General features: G+C 45.4%; 1 protein-coding gene across 2 annotated transcripts in view; it reads left to right on the top strand.

Annotated features, from left to right (window-relative positions):
• LOC115105960 (contactin-associated protein-like 4) overlaps positions 1-18,745 on the top strand; it is a 221,926-nt gene that overhangs the window by 116,566 nt on the left and 86,615 nt on the right. For both annotated transcript variants that reach the window (XM_029628501.2, XM_029628500.2), the window contains exons 11-13: positions 14,508-14,614; positions 17,807-17,926; positions 18,496-18,693. In XM_029628501.2, the coding sequence (XP_029484361.1) occupies positions 14,508-14,614; positions 17,807-17,926; positions 18,496-18,693 (425 nt within the window). The remainder of the gene's footprint in view (positions 1-14,507; positions 14,615-17,806; positions 17,927-18,495; positions 18,694-18,745) is intronic.

Genomic DNA, 18,745 nt, shown 5'->3' with positions numbered 1-18,745 from the left:
CAAGCACACGCACATACAAATTCACACAGTCTCAGCAAACAATCTGTCTGTACTGGTTGTAGCTTGTCGTCAGAGAGACACATTTCTCCTGCTTCACTGGTTTTAATTGAATATCTGGACCTGATCCTATTATTTAATTTGGATCTGCTTCTGTCTCTGATGGTCTGGAGACTTTATGGCTCACTTGAAGCAGATGCTTTGAACTTTGAGATTCCCTTTTAAAATGAGTTTAGTTGTATAGTTGATTGGCGTATTCAGATTGTGTTGTATTGGAAAGAATGCACTGCCTGCACTGCAAACAAGCCATATCACTGTCCTTATAGCCACCAACCCTTGGTGGTGATGCAAAAATGTATTATACACCTACATTTGAGTCATTTAACAGACTTTCTTATCCAGAGAGATTTACAGTAGTGAGTGCATACATTTTCATTCGCACTGGTCCTCCATGGGAATCGAATCCATGCTCTACCAACTGATCCACATGGGACCAGAATGGGATCAAAATACAATGCAAAGAGGACAATACACTGTGTATTTTCATGTACCCCTCCAAATGAAAACCTGATATAGTGGTGTGTTTGCTACAGGATTCCTTATCGGGTTAGTTACACGCCACAGGAAGCCACAGAGGTGCAGCAGGTAGCCTGGTTGTTAGTGTGTTGGGCCAGTAACCCAAAGGTTGCTTGATCAAATCCCTGAGCTGACAAGCTAAAAATCTGTTCCTCTGCCTCTGAACAAGGCTGTTAACCTGCTGTCATTGTAAATAAGAATTTGTTCTTAGTTAAAGGTAAAAAGAAGAGGATTTGGGGTTATTCATTTTCAGTTTCTAACTGGACAGAATCGCATAGCTAAAATATTCACAGCTAGCGGAAATAACGGTTTCATCTTGCGACTCCATTGCCGATGTTATTGTGGTGTGTGTGTGTCAGTTGGAGAGAGAGAGAGAGAGAGAGAGAGAGATGTCTAAGGGTTAAATAAAGCAGTACTTGTTACCTTCAGACAAGTCCCGTGAGCAAAAAGGAGAACATCGTCGTGAGAGTCTCCCCTTTTTATTGAATGGTAGTTTATAGGTGAAACCATTCGGATGTTTTCATGCGAAGACCGATTTTCGGGAAGTCTCATGTTCTGACAAACACCGCTGGACTGTAGCTCTGTCACATATCTCTAGTTTAACCTGATAGGGATCTCCAGTGTGTCAATCAACTCTAGGGGTTTTTAATGGACATTTTCAGCGTGTTTATCATTCCAGGGGAAAGCTTCATCTCGGTCCAGAAACCTGGCCCCAAGATGTGGTTGACTGAATACAGAGGAAAATGGTGTTTGACAAGCCTGTTGACTAGGTAATATTTTAATCAACCACATCTTGGGGTTCTATTCAACCACCCCCCGCTGTTACGTCACTTCAATCTTCCACTCTGTGAATATGAATACCTGTGTGTGTGGTGCTGTTGCTCTGCTGCCATCGGGGGGATGAAGAAAGTGAAAAGTAAAAAGTCTCTCCCTTAGCGAGGTGTGTGTGTGAGAGAGTGTTTGAGAGCTAGAGAGAGCGAGTTAATTTTTGAGGCTTGTGTGTGTGTGTGTGTCTGCCTGCTCACGCCTGCCTTTGTGCGTTTGTGGAAGCTGGAGGTAAAACACTGCTTTTAGCTCCCTCAATGGCCCTATGCTCTGTGTGGAACCTCAGCTTCAGGCAGGGGTGTTGAAAGTGATCTTGTGATAAATAAACGGGGCATAAACAGTGCATTTTGTATAAATGAAATGACAGTGCCAGTGCACATCAGGCAGGCTACCTGCACACTCCATTACCTCAAGACACGTGTTTGTGTGTGTGTGCACGACAAAGGGAGTAAGGCAATAGCACAAAGCTGGTAGCTTAGCCCTGGAGTGGGGAATTGAATCATTTATAATGGAGTGATTTTAGTCCACTCTCTCTCTCTCTGTTAGCTAGCTACCAGAATTTATCGAGAGGCCAAGTAGCTCAGGAACAGAGAAAATAACCAGGTCAATCAGGTGCATAGCCACCTCACCTTAGACAATAAGAAACAGAGATATGATTATGCCGCTCCTATACAATGCGAACAGAATGATTATCTTTAGATCGTAATCAACATTAGGATTAACATTCTGCTCCATATTAATCACTTGAGATTTCCACCCTATAATGGTCACACTTAACTATATTTACAATGTAGTGACAACTACTTCCATTCTAATGTGTAGTTTTACCACTCTTACTGATGTCTGGCTAATTACGTATAATCCACCATAGCATTCGCTCTTACTGCCATTCATGGACAGTAATTCACACCCTGCATTTAAGCTCCTGGCTGTGCTGTGCTGCAACAGTACTTTGTTTTCCCCTTGGCTCTGCAGCACACCCATAGAGATGTACTGTGGCTACAGCATTGTATATCCAGGCTATCTATGGCTGCAGCAGTAAGTTTTGTAAGACATTTGCTGTATCCTATCCAAACCTGGGTTTAAATAGTTTTGTTATTTTCTTTCACCTGGCACGCTTCATAAAGGGCAGCTATAGTATTTGAAAGTTAGCGAATAGGATTTGAACCCAGATCTGGCTGTATTTTGCTGCAGTGAGGAGTGTTGGACCAGTGAGTTTAGCCTCTGTCAGCCTGCAGTGATCCCCCCCCCCCCCCCCACACACACCCCACCACCAGGATGCACCAGTATCTCTTCCTGAGGTCGCGTTGATGACATGGGGTCCGTCTCTCATAATGTGACGTTGGGCCACCTTTGGTCTCCAGACTTAGGGGAGAGGACCTGAAGACCTGTCTCACCTGTCTCCTGCAGGGCCCCTGTCAGGCTCAGCCAACCCTTGAAAACACTACAGTTCAGACAACACCAGCGAATGGCAACTAAGAAAACAACACTGTAACCTTCACCATTGTTTCTCCGGGCCTGCTTTGCCTGTCTCTCAGCCGGTGACTTTCCCGCGTTGTGACACAGCTATATTTATCACCCCTCTGTAATTGGGATCACGATGCACGTGGCTTAGCCTGCCAAGGGTTGGGCGGGAGGCGGCATCAGGGCCCAGAGAGAGAGGGGGGTTATGGGTAGCTGAGGGTACCTAGCTGCCCCAGCCTTCTGTCACCCTGTCTGTGAGCTGTGGCATACAGCCCTGGAGCAGGTGCTCTCACGCAGGTGCTCTCACGCAGGTGCAAACACGCAGGTGTTCTCAAGCAGGTGCTCTCTCAATCTCAATTTAAAACCGGCTTTATTGGCAAAAAAAGGTGTATGAAAAAAATAAGTTGGAAGTTTACATACACCTTAGTCAAATACATTTAAACTTTGTTTTTCACAATTCCTGACATTTAATCCTAGTAAAAATTCCCTGTTTTAGGTCAGTTAGGATCACCACTTTATATAAAAAATGTGTAATGTCAGAAAAATAGTAGAAAATTATTTATTTCAGCTTTTATTTCTTTCATCACATTCCCAGTGAGTCAGAAGTTTTTGCGTCTCTCTCTCTCTCTCTCTCTCCCTCTCTCTCTCTCTCTCTCTCTCTCTCTCTCACTCTCACTCACATACTGCAGACACTACCACGGGAAAAACAAAGTTTACTCTCTGTCCCATCATGCTGTTCAGGGGAATGAGGTTATTTACTTTGTAGCTCTTTGATGCTCTTTTTAGGACATTCTAGCTAGCTTTTCTCGGTAATAGTCTTTACCGGGGGGTTCAGTGACTTGGCGGTGAACTGTAATGACTTGGAGTCATGTTGAGTAGAATTGGATGGAAACACTGTGATGATATACAGTGCGGTGATATCCAGTTCGGTGATACACAGCAGTGGTGTCTCGCTGGATTGATCCCATTCCAGTATTTACAAAATGGAGTTGCACTGTGTGGAAGATTATGGGACCAAGGCCATCCATAACATAACTAGGAATTAGAATACTAATATGATCTCTATGATCCATAGAGTGTGATACAATAGTGTGGAGAGAAAATAAAGGGATATTGTGTGTGTGTGTGTGTGTGTGTGTGTGTGTGTGTGTGTGTGTGTGTGTGTGTGTGTGTGTGTGTGTGTGTGTGTGTGTGTGTGTGTGTGTGTGTGTGTGAATGTCCTGAAATGCATGCACCTGAACCTCTGTTTTAGTGTGTGGGTGTGTTGAACAGGATCAAGGTACGTAATAAGAGTTTCTAGCTCAGTGCATCCTGTTTGTTATATGTGAACCTGTTAGCAGGTGTATGAAGTTGTCAGGTCCATCTTTATATGACTCATGGCAGGCTTAGCTTTCCATCCTCTGCTCTCTTGGAGGGAGATATTGAATGAGAAGAAAGCTGCCCATGTGAACATCAGGCTGCAGTGAAAGAGAAAGTGTTTGAGAGAGATTGAGAAAGAGAGTGTTTCTCTGTGTATGAGGCAGCAGTGAGAGTGTGTGAGGCAGCCTGTGAAATCCTGTGATTCAGCTCAGTGACTGTTCTGGGATCAGTGCCAGCAGGTCAGGCAGACGGATGTGTCTCAGGCTGGGCTGGATGTGTCTCAGGCTGGGCTGGATGTGTCTCAGTTTGGGCTGGATTTGTCTCAGGTTGAGCTGGGGATGATGGGGAGCAGGTTACTGTTTTCGTAATGAATCTTGTTCTGGAGGCAGCTCTGCAGAGTGATCACTAGCTGGCACAGCCACAAAGACATAAAACCAGATTTTTAAACTTAATCCTAACCTTAACTACACTGCTAACCCTAATGCCTAACCCTAACCTTAAATTAAGGTTAAAAATACAAATTTTGTTTTCATAAATTTTTACAATATAGGCAATTTTGACTTTGCATTTGGCCTATCAAAGGGGGAAATTGCTCAGTTCTGCCTCCAGGACAAAGGTTATGACAATAAACATCATTCTGCTGATGAGAATGGCAGGCAGGATTGCCTCCTTCACATTATCACGACTCCCACCGAAGGTGGCTCCCCTGCCTGTTCGGGCGGTGCTCGGCGGTCGCCGTCACCGGTCTACTAGCCGCCACAGATCCCTTTTTCCTTTTTCTGTTAGTTTAGTCTTATTAGTTGCACCTGTTCCTTTTGTGTTTCTTGAATTTTGTCTATTTTAGCCGGTTAGGCCCGCTTAGGTTTGTGTTGGATTATTTTGTTTTCACTGTTGATTGTGGATGTGGTTTTGTTCTCTGGATCGTTTACCCTGTGTTTTGGGTTGGTCAGTGTGTATGCGCCCTGTGTTTGGTGTGACCGTTTTCTCCTGATAATTAAATTATACAAATCATTGAACCCTCTGCTCTCTGTGCCTGACTCCTACCTTCCACTCCTAGTAACTCGTGACAGAATCCCGCACCTTTTCATATGGTCAGCAGGAGCAGCCGCACCTCCTCACCCATCGATGGAGGAGAGGGTCCTCCATCATACAACCATTCTCCACCGGATTGGGTCGGCAATGGACCAGATGATGGAGAGGATGGGCCGATGGGAGAGGAGTGGCCTCCCTACCTCACCTCCAGCGCCTCTTCCACCAGCACCACCTATCCCTCCTTCAGCGTCCGGATCCGGTGCCCTGCGTCTGGCGCTCCCCAGGGAGTACGATGGGGGGATGGCTGGGTGCCAGGGGTTCCTACTACAACTGGAGCTGTACCTGGCTACTGTTCGTCCGACTGCCTCGGGGGAGGAGAGCGTGAGCATCCTCGTCTCCTGTCTGACGGGTCGAGCCCTGGAGTGGGCCAACGCAGTGTGGAATGGCCCAGACTCGGAGAGTTCACCCGCCGTTTCCGGGCCATGTTCGACCACCCACCAGAGGGCCGAGCGGCAGGTGAATGGCTGTTCCACCTGCGACAGGAGACGAGGAGCGCGCAGGACTTTGCACTGGAGTTCCGGACCTTAGCTGCAGGAGCGGGGTGGAACGATGGACCACTATCGTTGTAGGCTCCGGGAGGACATCCGCATGGAGCTAGCATGGAGCTAGCGTGTCGGGACACCACCCTCAATGAACTGATCGACATGTCCATTCGACTAGACAACCTGTTGGCTGCCCACGGGCGTCCAGAACGGGCCCTGTTGATTCCACCTCCAGGCCTTCCTGCTCCAATCCCCATGGAGTTAGGGGGGGCCGCATCGAAGGGGACCGGAGGAGGAGGTTCCTCCTGCACCGGGTGTGGTCGGAGAGGACACACTGCCGATCGGAGGAGCTCGTCTGGGAGTCGGGATGTCAGGCAGAGTACTCCTCGTTCACCCCAGGCGAGTTAGCACCAGACTCACCCAGAGCTTTCTGTCGACCATGTGTTTTTGCAAATGTATTTTTCTGGGTTTTCTCCCTCTCTATAGCATAAGGCGCTAGTCGATTCAGGCGCAACTTCATGGATCGTGGGCTCGCGTTAAGGCTAGGGATTCCCCTGGTGTCGTTAGACCAACCTTTTCCTGTGCACGCCTTAGATAGCCGACCATTAGGTTCAGGGCTGGTCAGGGAGGCCACGGTTCCACTGGACATGGTAACTCAGGGGAATGAAGCGGATTAGTCTCTTCCTTTTTGATTCACCTGCGTTTCCAGTGGTGCTGGGAATTCCCTGGCTGGCTCATCACAATCCGGTGATTTCACGGAGACAGGGCCTCTTCGAGGGTGGTCAGAGGAGTGTTCAGGCAGGTGCAAAGGAGTTTCCATCGGTGTGACAACGGTGGAGAGTCCAAACCAGGATTCCACTGTACGAATTCCCTCTGAATATGCCGATTTAGCTATCACCCAAATACCACCCCATCGACGAGCACTTCCAAGGAGTCACATGTACCCCGTTGTCCCAGGAGGAAACAGTGGCTATGGAGACATACGTCACTGAATCTCTGGGACAGGGGTACATTCGGCCCTCCACGTCACCCGTCTCCTCGAGTTTGTGAAGAAGAAGGAGGAGGGAGGTCTGCGTCCATGCATTGATTATAGAGGTCTAAATTTAATCACAGTGGGGTTTAGTTACCCGCTACCTCTCATCGCCAAGGGGGTGGAGACATTTCACGGGGCGTGTTTCTTCACAAAACTGGACTTTAGGAGCGCATATAACCTGGTGCGTATCCGGGGAGGGGATGAGTGGAAGACCACATTTAGTACCACATCTGGCCATTATGAGTATCTCATCATGCCGTATGGGTTGAAGAATGCTCCAGCCGTTTTCAGAGACCTGCACGGGCAGGGGGCAGGGAATGGTAGTGTGCATCGATGACATACTGATCTATTCCGCCACCCGCGCCGCTCACGTGTCTCTGGTGCGTAAGGTACTTAGGTGACTGCTGGAGCATGACCTGTACGTCAAGGCTGAGATGTGTGTTCTCCAAACAAGCTGTTTCCTTCCTGGGGTATCACATTTCCACCTCTGGGGTGGTGATGGAGTGTGACCGCGTTACAGCCGTGCGTAATTGGCCGACTCCGACCACGGTAAAGGAGGTGCAGCGGTTTTTAGGGTTTGCCAATTACTACCGGAGGTTTATCCGGGGTTTTGGTCAGGTGGCTGCTCCCATTACCTCACTGCTGAAAGTGGAACCGGCACGTTTGCGGTGGTCAGCAGTGGCGGGCAAAGCTTTCACTCGTCTGAAGGGGCTGTCCACCGACTCACCCGCTTGCGCATCCGGACCCCTCTTTGGCGTTCATAGTGGAGGTGGACGCGTCCGAGGCTGGGGTGGGAGCCGTGCTGGGGTGGGAGCCATGCTATCACAGCGCTCGGGCACGCCACCAAAGCTCCGCCCCTGCGCTTTTTTTTCAAAGAAGCTCGGTCTGACGGAGCGGAACTATGACGTGGGGGACCGGGAGTTGTTAGCTTTAGTCAAGGCTCTCTGTGGAGACAATGGCTTGAGGGGGCTAAGCACCCTTTCCTCATCTGGACTGACCATCGTAATCTCGAGTATATCCGGGTAGCGAGGAGATTGAATCTGCGTCATGCTAGGTGCACCATGTTCTTTACCCGTTTCCGGTTCACGATTTCATATCAGCCAGGCTCCCAAAATACTAAGGCCGACACGCTGTCCCGCCTCTGTAATACCGAGGAGCGGTCCATCGAGTCGACTCCCATCCTCCCAGCTTCACGTCTCCTCCCAGCTTCATGTCCACCTCCCATACCATCGGACACGGAGATCGAGTGGGCGGCACGGATGGAACCAGCACCCCCTCAGTGTCCAGCAGGGGTTTGGTACGTGCCACTTGGTGTCCGTGATAAGTTGATTCGATGGGCCCATACACTACCCTCCTCGGGTCATCCTGGCATCGAGAGGACAGTACGGAGTCTTAGGGGGAGGTACTGGTGGCCCACGTTGGCTAAGTACGTGAGGTTTTATGTCTCCTCCTGCTCAGTGTGCGCTCAGAGCAAGGCTCTACGACACCTGCCTAGAGGGAAGTTACAGCCCCTCCCCATTCCACAACGGCCGTGGTCGCACTTGTCGGTGGACTTTCTCACCGACCTTCCCCCGTCTCAGGGAAGTACCACGATCCCGGTCGTTGTGGATAGGTTTTCTAAGTCCTGCCGTCTCATCCTGTTGCCCGGTCTCCCTACAGCCCTGCAGACTGCGGAGATTCTATTTACCCATGTCTTCCGGCACTACGGGGTGCCTGAGGACATCGTTTCTGATCAGGGTCCCCAGTTCACGTCCAGAGTTTGGAGGGCGTTTATGGAACGGCTGGGGGTCTCGGTCAGCCTGACCTCGGGTTTCCACTCCGAGCCCCGAGGGTAATGGGCAGGTGGAGAGAGTAAAAGAGGATGTGGGTAGGTTTCTGCTGTTGTATCGCCGGAACTGGCCTGGTGAGTGGGCGAGGTACGTCCAATGGGCGGAGCTCGCTCAGAACTCCCTTCGCCACTCCTCTACTAACATGTCTCCCTTCCAGTGCGTGTTGGGCTACCAGCCGGTCCTGGCTCCATGGCATCAGAGCCAGACCGAGGCTCCTGCGGTGGAGCAATGGGTGCAGCGCTCGAAGGACGCCTGGAGAGCCATCCAGGAATCTTTAAAACAGGCTAGTGGACGGCAGAAGAAGAGCGCTGACCAGCACCGCAGTGAGGCCCCCGTGTTCGCACCGGGGGACCGGGTCTGGCTCTCGACCCGAAACCTGCCCCTCCGCCTGCCCTGACGGAAGCTCGGGCCGCAGTGTGTAGGGCATTTCAAAGTCCTGAGGAGGATAAACGAGGTGTGTTATAGGTTACAGCTTCCTACTTACTATCGTATTAACCCCTCGTTTCATGTGTCTCTCCTCAGGCCAGTGGTGGCTGGTCCCCTGCAAGAAGGTGAGGTGCCTAAGGTCCCTCCGCCCACTCTGGACATTGAGGGGTCCCCGGCGTACACAGTACGCACTATTCTGGACTCGAGACGCCGGGTGAGGGGCCTACAGTACCTCGTGGACTGGGAGGGGTACAGTCCGGAGGAGAGGTGCTGGGTACCGGTGGGGGACATTTTGGACCCTTCACTTCTGAGGGACTTCCACCGCCTCCACCCGGATCGCCCGGCGCCTTGCCCCCTGTGTCCCCGTCGAGGCCGGCTGCGGGAGCCGCGCGTCGGGGGGGTGGGGGTACTGTCACGAAGGTGGCTCCCCTGTCTGTTCGGGCGGTGCTCGGCGGTCGTCGTCGCCGGTCTACTAGCCGCCACCGATTCCTTTTTCTGTTAGTTTAGTCTTATTAGTTGCACCTGTTCCTTTTGTGTTTCTTGATTTTTGTCTATTTAAGCCGGTTAGGCCCGCTTAGGCTTGTGCGGGAATATTTTGTGTTCACTGTTGATTGTGGATGTGGTTTTGTTCTCTGGATCGTTTACCCTGTGTTTGGAGTGACCGTTTTCTCCGGAGAATTAAATTATACAAATCATTGAAACCTCTGCTCTCTGCGCCTGACTCCTACCTTCCACTCCTAGTAACTCGGTGACACACATGCCATGTAAAATCTTTATCGAAAGGTAGAGAACAGTGTTGATTCTCCAGTCTGACATTATGTCATTCCGTTCATGTCGGAAAGGTCTCAATCTGTACGATGCTGCGTTTAGAGCAGATAGCTCCAAAATGCACACACAGATATGGTAACATAGGCTGCAAAAAGGGATGCATCATCTCCACACACAAAAATATACGTCCAGAATATACGGGTGGCCTTTTAGTTACAAGATACTGTTAAAAGATTATTAGAATATACACTACCGTTCAAAGGTTTGGGGTCACTTAGAAATGCAGTGTAGACATTGTTAATGTTGTAAATGACTATTGCAGCTGGAAATGGCTTGATTTCTTATGGAATATCTACATAGGCGTACAGAAGCCCATTATCAGCAACCAACACTCCTGTGTTCTAATTGCGCGTTGTCATATCATATTTTTATCATTTTAAAAGGCTAATTGATCATTAGAAAGTGTCACACAGCCTGGAGTGGTGGGTGCGGAGTCAAGTGCAGAGAGCAGAGGAAAATGTGGGAAACACAACACGCAACCAACCTAGACTAACAGAAAACAAGGCCGCACAAAAGCAGGCGGGCCTAACAGGCTTATATAGTCCTGAACCAAAACTCAAACAAGAAACAGGTGCAACCAATAAGACATAACAAACAGAAAAGGAAAAGGTAATCGGTGGCAGCTAGTAGACCGGCTACGACGACGGCCGAAGTCGTGACAGTAAGCCCTTTTGCAATTATGTTAGCACAGCTGAAAATGGTTGTGCCGATTTAAATAAACCAAAAAATTGGCATTCTTTAGACTAGGTGAGTATCTGGAACATCAGCATTAGTGGATTCGATTACAGTCTCAAAATGGCCAGAAACAAAGAACTTTCTCCTGAAGCTCGTCAGTCTATTATTTTTCTGAGAAATGAAGGCTATTCCATGCGAGCAAATGCCCCAAAAAATTAAGATCTCGTACAATGCTGTGTGCGACTCCCTTCACAGAACAGCACAAACTGGCTTTAACCAGTATAGAAAGAGGAGTAGGAGGCCCTGGTGCACAACTGAGCAAGAGGACAAGTACATTAGTGTCTAGTTTGAGAATCAGACGCCTCAGAAGTCCTCAACTGACAGCTTCATTAAATAGTACCTGCAAAACACCAGTCTCAACGTCAACAGTGAAGAGGCGACTCCGGCATGCTGGCCTTCTAGGCAGAGTTCCTCTGTCCAGTGTCTGTGTTTTTTTGCCCATCTTAATCTTTTCTTTTTATTGGCCAGTCTGAGATATGTTTTTTTCTTTGCAACTCTGCCTAGAAGGCCAGCATCCAGAGTCGCCAGAGTCGCCTCTTCACTGTTGACGTTGAAGGCCAGTTTTATTGCTTCTTTAATCAGGAAAACAGTTTCAGCTGTGCTAACATAATTGCAAAATGGCTATCTAATGATCCATTATCATTTTAAATGATAAACTTGGATTAGCTAACACAATTTGACATTGAAAGACAGGAGTGATGTTTGCTGATAATGGGCCTCTGTACACCTATGTATATATTTGATACAATATCAGCCATTTCCAGCTACAATAGTAATTTACAACATTAACAATGTCTACACTGTTGTCATGACTGTCCTGATCAGGTCAGGATACAGGAGACCACAACCCTACAGATGATCTCTCACCCCCAACATAGGAGGAGAGATCTAGGGGTCTGAAGATGTGGGGGTTTTATGACACATGGTAAATCTTAGGCCCCAGACAACATTCCTTTGTCCTCACACTATGGAGAACCAGCCTCAGAACATTAAACATGCAATAAAGGGACTTTGGAACAATGGTTTCCGTCAGCCACAATGGTGGTCATGACGATAGATGGAATATGAAAATGTATGTCATTTTTGTCCTGTTATTAAAGGTTAATAGATGACGTTATTACGAAAACATTGTAACTTTAAGAGTTTTCCCAGTATATGTTTGATGTTTATACATTGTACGTTGTGTGGAAAATGTCCAAATCAAAGAGAATATTTTGGTAAAGATGAAATGTGAAGATAGTTGTCTAAAATTTGATTTGAGTTTAATCTAGACCTTGCCTCTTAACTTGGTACGCCCAGAGTATTGCCCTAAAGGCGGTTACGCCTACTTCTGACCCGAGGGTGTAAGACATGTGAGTGAAGAATAAACATATCAGACTAAGTGACCCAAGCTGCAGCCGAGGTCTACAAAGTAAACGAACCCAAAACTCAACCCAAGGTTGAAGACCTTTTTCTACCCATGCTACTGATGAGTAGCTGTGTCTAAGTGGGTGAATTTAAGCCAGTCCACCTAACCTCCACTCTCCATCGAATCATGGTATCTATACTGATTCATTCCTACACTGTGAGCTCTGAGCTACAGAGCTGTCTGTCCTCAGAAGACCCCTCCCAGAGCAAGGGCGAGGAATCAGACCAAAAGGACACTGACATTGTGAGGACAACCAGAGATATAATAATTACATCATTATATTCTGACCCATAAGAGCGGCAGTTCGGGGCAAGGCTAGGGTTAAAATAAGCATAGCTGACAAATGCACCCAAATGTATATTTCTCTTGTGTACTTTCTCTTTTTCTCTCTCTTTTAAATCCCCATTTTGGGTGACAGGCGCCATAGTGTGTTGGCCCGTTATACTAAGTTCTAATCAATAGCCTAGACTGTGTTTTTGTGCATGTGGATCTTTTATCATCATTTTAGCTTTCTAGTAAATAAATAATCAACTAAGATTGGTGTGGTACAAACTCATTGGTGAGACCCGGGTCCGTGCAGATTCCCGGTTTATGCGACGTTCAGAATGAGACTGTAGAGGAAACTGATTAATTATCGACTGTTGTCAAATCGATATTCTGATATTCTTTGAGTTAATTTTGGAAATAGAAACTCAATCGAACTAATTTTCCCATGGTGCCCCAGGTTAATGAGTTATTAATTGCTTGATTAATTTAATCATGCAATTAGAAACATTTAATCATTCGATGAGCAACAGTCGTCACATTCACTAATACAACGTCACGACACTATTTCTGATCAATTTGATGTTATTTTAATAGACGAAAGATGTGCTTTTCTTTTAAAAAACAAGGACATTTCTAAGTGACCCCAAACTTTTGAACAGTAGTGTAATTGTAATGGTGCCCATTATTAGTTCTCAGAGCTGACCATTTCAGAGGACATTCTGAGAATGCCTACCTGGAGTTCAGAAAAGGTTTCTTTACAGGTCTTGAGAAAACTTGAGAAAGGTGTAGAAAATCGAAAGAACACTGGGCCTTGAACCAAAAGCAGATGAATTGATATTAAGGACAGTATTATAAAACATAAAGAGATGTATTTATTTTAGGCATTCACAGGATGCCAAAAATGTTTTGTTTTTGTCAGATATGTCTCTCTGTGAAAATAGTTTGACTATGCGCCAGGGGTTGGAATCAATTCAGGGAACAGAATCAAAATAACGAAATTATTTGAGGAACAGAACGGAAAACTAAAGTGATCTATACTGTTCCCGGAGCAAAACCGTTATTTTAAAAGTGTGGGAATCAGTTAGTAACGTTATTGTACGTTCTGGGCATTTTTTTCCAGTCCCACAAAAATCGCAACAGCCTATGCAAGGCACTCACTCTGTCACTCAGAAACGTATTCCAGCGTCTGCCTGCCAGCTGGAAATCTTTGCCAGTGGGTGTGTAGGCTACCTGTCCCTCCCCTCCCCTCTGAAGCATTGGTTAGCCTACTGTAGCCTACTGACATTACAAACATAATTAAGAAATTAGGGAGAGAGGTTTAATTACAGAAGACTTTTAAATAGTTAATACAAGTCAATACTAGTCACATTTCCCATTGGATTTATTAACTACAAATAGGTAAGATGTGTTTTTAATTTTAGTGCTGCTCTGCACACACAACATTGTTAGTTAGTCCTGCACACACAACCTTGTGAGCTGGTCCAACGTTAAACCAACTCGGAGGTTCAAACATATTCAGAGTTCCTCCATAGAAGCCGCTCCTCCGTAGGTATAATTTTTGGGGCCGAATTCTGATAATGCATGTTATAACAAAATGCCCAGTGCCTCAAGGCAAGCTTCCTCCATCCTCTTTCACTCTCTCCTCTCTATCATATTTTCAGTTACATCTCACGCCCTACACTGTGACTGGCAGCACAGTGTGTGTGTGTTTGTCTTTCAGTATGATTAAACCATGCTATTACGGCAAAATACAAGTTGCTCTTAATGACTTTCCTGTACAGATTAAATCGCTTACCCGCTCCACAGCAAGCTGCTCTATTTTAATGTAACCTTTATTTAACTAGGCAAGTCAGTTAAAAACAAATTCTTACTTACAATGATGGCCTACCCCAGCCAAACCTGGATGACGCTGGGCCAATTGTGCACCGCCCTATGGGACTCCCATTCAAGGCCAGATGTGATACAGCCTTTGAATCAGGGACTGTAAGGACACCTCTTGCACTGAGATGCAGTGCCTTAGACTGCTGCGCCACTCGGGAGTTCAGATAGAGCATTCACTCTATCCTCACTGATTTGCGAAGTAATTTAAAATTGAGCTAAATGTATATTTCAGAGGTATAACAAGGAACAGAAAGATTTCTGACCTTCAGAAACCTGTGGGGGATAAATCTCTCTTCTCTTTTCAGATGCTCTCCAAGCCATTGTGAACACGGGGGGAGATGCACCCAGTCTTGGAGTACCTTCCATTGCAACTGTTCGAACACGGGCTACAGTGGAGCAACATGTCACAGCTGTAAGGAGACCTTGTGTGTTCCTTAAAAATCTTAAAACCACAGTGTTGTTTTTATAACTGAAGAATTCTTTCAAAACCTGTGTGTGTGCTTGCTTGCATGCGATTAGTAAGCGCTCGAAGCAGAAGGTGTATATCCAAACTGTAAAGCTAGCGCAGAACTAAACAGACTAAACAGACATACTGTCGAGAAGATATTGTGTTTGTTCCTTAAACATGCACAGAGACACAGCAAGTTGGATTCAAGGTCAAGCGTCTTATCTCTGATGCAGCAATAGCCTGCTGCAGTGCCAGACCCGTTTGACAAAGCCTCACCATTGATAAGGATTAGGACAAAGCCTTTAATGATGTGAGAGTTTCTCTCGCTCTGTCTCTCTAAGTCCGCTCAGTGTCATCATAAATTGTGTGGAAGATTTGAACGTTAAATTAAGCGACTTGTCAGTCAAACATAATCGCCTCACCATTTAACACATTCACACTTGAGTTGCGTTGAAATTGAAGTGCTGGTGGAGACCGGAAAAGGACTGGTGATTTTCTTTGTCTCTATAATTCAATTGGAATTAAACTTAGATTCATGACAGGAAGTGTTTCAGGTGAGGAGGAAATAAGATATTTACGAAAATGGAGATATACTGTGTGACTAAACTATTAGAGGTTGTTAGTTATTATTTTCTGACAAGAGGGGGGGGTTTGTATTGTTTCATACGTTGTGTACGCACATCCAATGACTTGCATGGTACTTGGTACAAATTGCCAGACGATGACTTTCGGGTCAAAATGGTGCACAAAAAAAACAGGAGCATTCATCATTGGACCTATTATTTATTTCATGAGGGTTTTTATTATGCCAGGTCAATGTGTTCTAGTTACAGCAGGGTTTCATAGTCATGTTCAGGGGAACCCACAGAGGTGCACATTTTTGTTCCTGCCCAGCACTTATACACCCGATTAACAAGCCCTGATTAGCTGCAGGTGTGTCTGTTCTTGGCAGGAACAAAGCATTAACCGAGGAACCCTGCTCAGAGTAACAGTGAAAGGGAATACACTGAATACAACCTTCTGTTAATGTTGTTATTGATATGGCCTTGTATTCAATATTTATCAGTCAGACATGCCCACTAGCCATTAACCAATGGCTATTCAGAATAATATAGACTGGTATACACATGGGGTGCATCTGAAATGGCATCCTATTCCCTATAAAGTGCACTTCTTTTGACCAGGGCTCCAAAGGCTCTGGTCAAAAGTAGTGTACTATACAGGGAATAGTTAGCCATTACGGACAGAGTCAAAGAAACGGCAACATCTGCAGTGATGGGGCCTGCATTCCTTAGGGACACCAGCTAGCACCCTTTAATCTAGAATGCAATGGTTTTCTGTGCGTCTCCTTTCAAATAATGATGGTTAGCACATCAATAATGTAACAACCTCCGCAACAACAGAACAGACTGCTGGCTCAAACACACACATTACATCAACAGAACAGGCTGTTGGCACACAAAGCTACTGTAAATCAGAGTGGAGAGAGTTGAGTGCCCAACACAAAGAACACCTTTTGCTGCTCTGCGTCAGTGGAGCCTTCTTGTCTGGCACACCCCAACATGGCTTAGTGTCTTTGAATATAAAAGTTTGTGTTGTTTGCTTTGTGTATGTGTGCTTTTACACCTGCATTGTTTGCTGTTTGGGGTTTTAGGCTGGGTTTCTGTACAGCACTTTGAGATATCAGCTGATGTACGAAGGGCTATATAAATAAATTTGATTTGATTTGATTTGATGTGTGTGTTCTGTTTGCACACCCAGTGTGCCTTGGTGTCATAGATTAGAATATGAATGTTAATTTTATTTGCTTTTAGTACTGTATGTATATGTTATGTACACTGAGTATACAAAACATTAAGAACACCCAGTGGTGGAAGAAGTACCCAATTGTCACACTTGAGTAAAAGTATAGATACATAAATAGAAAGTTACTCAAGTAAAAGTGAAAGCAGTGAATTACTACTCGAGTAAAGTCAAAAAGTTTTGGGTTTTAAATACACTTAAGTATCAATAGTAAAAGTATGATTCATTTAAAATTCATATTATTTAGCAAAGCAGACAGCACATTTGCCTTGTTTTTTTTAAATTTTGCAGATAGCCAGGGGCACACTCCAATACTCAGACATTATTTACAAAAGATGCATTTTGTGTTTGGTATACGTATATTCTGTGAGTTAGTTATTCATTTAGAAATGTGAATATATTATAAAGTATCATTGGACAGCCCTTGCCACCCAAAGGCATTAAGTATGCTCCTCAGCTGAAACATTTAAATATTTTCCTCCAAAGCAATCCTAGATGTCAAAATCTTCATAAAGAGCATAAATTATAAACAATTGTTTTCTTTCAGGAAGTGGTGTTAAAGACTTGATTTGGAAATTTACATATAGACCACATGCCAGGTCTCAAGTTCTTAACTTATCATACTTACTTTCACATCTAGTGGAAACATGGCAGTGTTTGCTCTAAAAGTTGTTCCTGTGTAATGTACATTTAATTGGAATTCTTGCGCATGTGTCTGTTGGTGGCTGTATTTGTTTCAGTTCATTATTTCAGTCGGTACTAATTTCAGCAGGGGTGAAAAGCAGCGAATGTTATTCTTGAGTAAAAGTAAAGTCACCCAGTAAAATACTACTTGAGTAAAACTATTTGGGTTTAAATATACTTACAAGTAGAAAAAGTAAATGTAATTGCTAAAATATACTTAAGTATCAAAAGTAAATGTATGAATCATTTCAAGTTCTTTATATTAAGCAAAGTACACGGCACCATGTTATTTTTTAAATTTGATTCTAAGGATAGCCAGGGGCACACTCCAACACATTTGTGTTTAGTGAGTCCACCAGATCAGAGGCAGTAGGGATGACTAGGGATGTTCTCTTGATAAGTATGTGAATTAGATCATTTTACTGTCCTGCGTATCATTGAAAATGTAACGAGTACTTTTGGGTGTGAGGGAAAATTGAGTAAAAAGTTGATTATTTTCTTTAGGAATGTAGTGAAATAAAAGTAAAAGTTGTAAAAAAATATCAATAGTAAAGTAAAGTACAGATACCCCCCAAAACGACTTAAGGTGTACTTTAAAGCATTTTTACATAAGTACTTCACACTGGCAGTAGGTAACCTAAGTGCTTGTGTATATTTTCTCCTACTCAGCTGTCTATGAGAAGTCATGTGAAGCGTATAAACACCAGGGTAACACATCAGGCCTGTATTACATAGATGTGGACGGAAGTGGTCCAATAAAGTCACAGCTGATCTACTGCAACATGACAGGTAAACCCCACACACACGCACGCACGCACGCACACACACACACACACACTCACACACATGCTAATTAAACCACTGGATGACAAGCTATGGTTTCCCTGTTACATTATACCACTGCATGGATAGTTAGGGTTTCCCTGCATTCATAACCACTGGTGGCAGTGTGACAAATAATCTCCACTTAGATTTTACTATTGCCTAATGCAAATCTATTATGACAGAGAAGTAGGGTTCAGTTAAAGTGCCACCAACAATATGGCATATGGTACTTCCTTATTGCCCGCCAGTGGCAGTTTAGTTATTTCTCTCACTGACGGAAACAGATAGACACCTCGTTTAGGGGGCTGTTGATGGCTCTCGGTAAGTAACTGAGCTGTGAGCTGTGGCTGGGATCCCAGATCTTCTGACAGGATTTCCATCTTTCAGGGCTGGCACCAGCTGCTATCGGAAACATCTCGTCTTCCCACCCACCCCATCCCCATTTTCAAACTGTCTCTGCTATCATTAACATTTTCATAATTATTTAGAATGATCCTAGGATTTCCCTCTGTTCTCTCTCTCTTCTCCTCCAGATAAAACATGGCTGGTGATCCAACACAATAACACGGAGCTAACCAAATTAAAGGCCTCATCTGGGATAAATCAGCATTTAGCCTATTTGAACTATTCTGCCGACGCGGAACAGCTCTGGGCCATAATTACCCAGGCAGAGCACTGCGAGCAGGAAGTCCTCTACCACTGCAGAAAGTCACTCCTCTTAAACACACCAGGTGAATCATTTTATTAACAGTATTGATCCCAGCCAGCCATAAAGGTCAGGAT

The sequence above is a fragment of the Oncorhynchus nerka genome, linkage group LG22, assembly GCF_034236695.1.
Source record: "Oncorhynchus nerka isolate Pitt River linkage group LG22, Oner_Uvic_2.0, whole genome shotgun sequence".
NCBI classification, from domain to species: domain Eukaryota; kingdom Metazoa; phylum Chordata; class Actinopteri; order Salmoniformes; family Salmonidae; genus Oncorhynchus; species Oncorhynchus nerka.
This window is presented reverse-complemented; position numbering and strand designations above follow the sequence as displayed.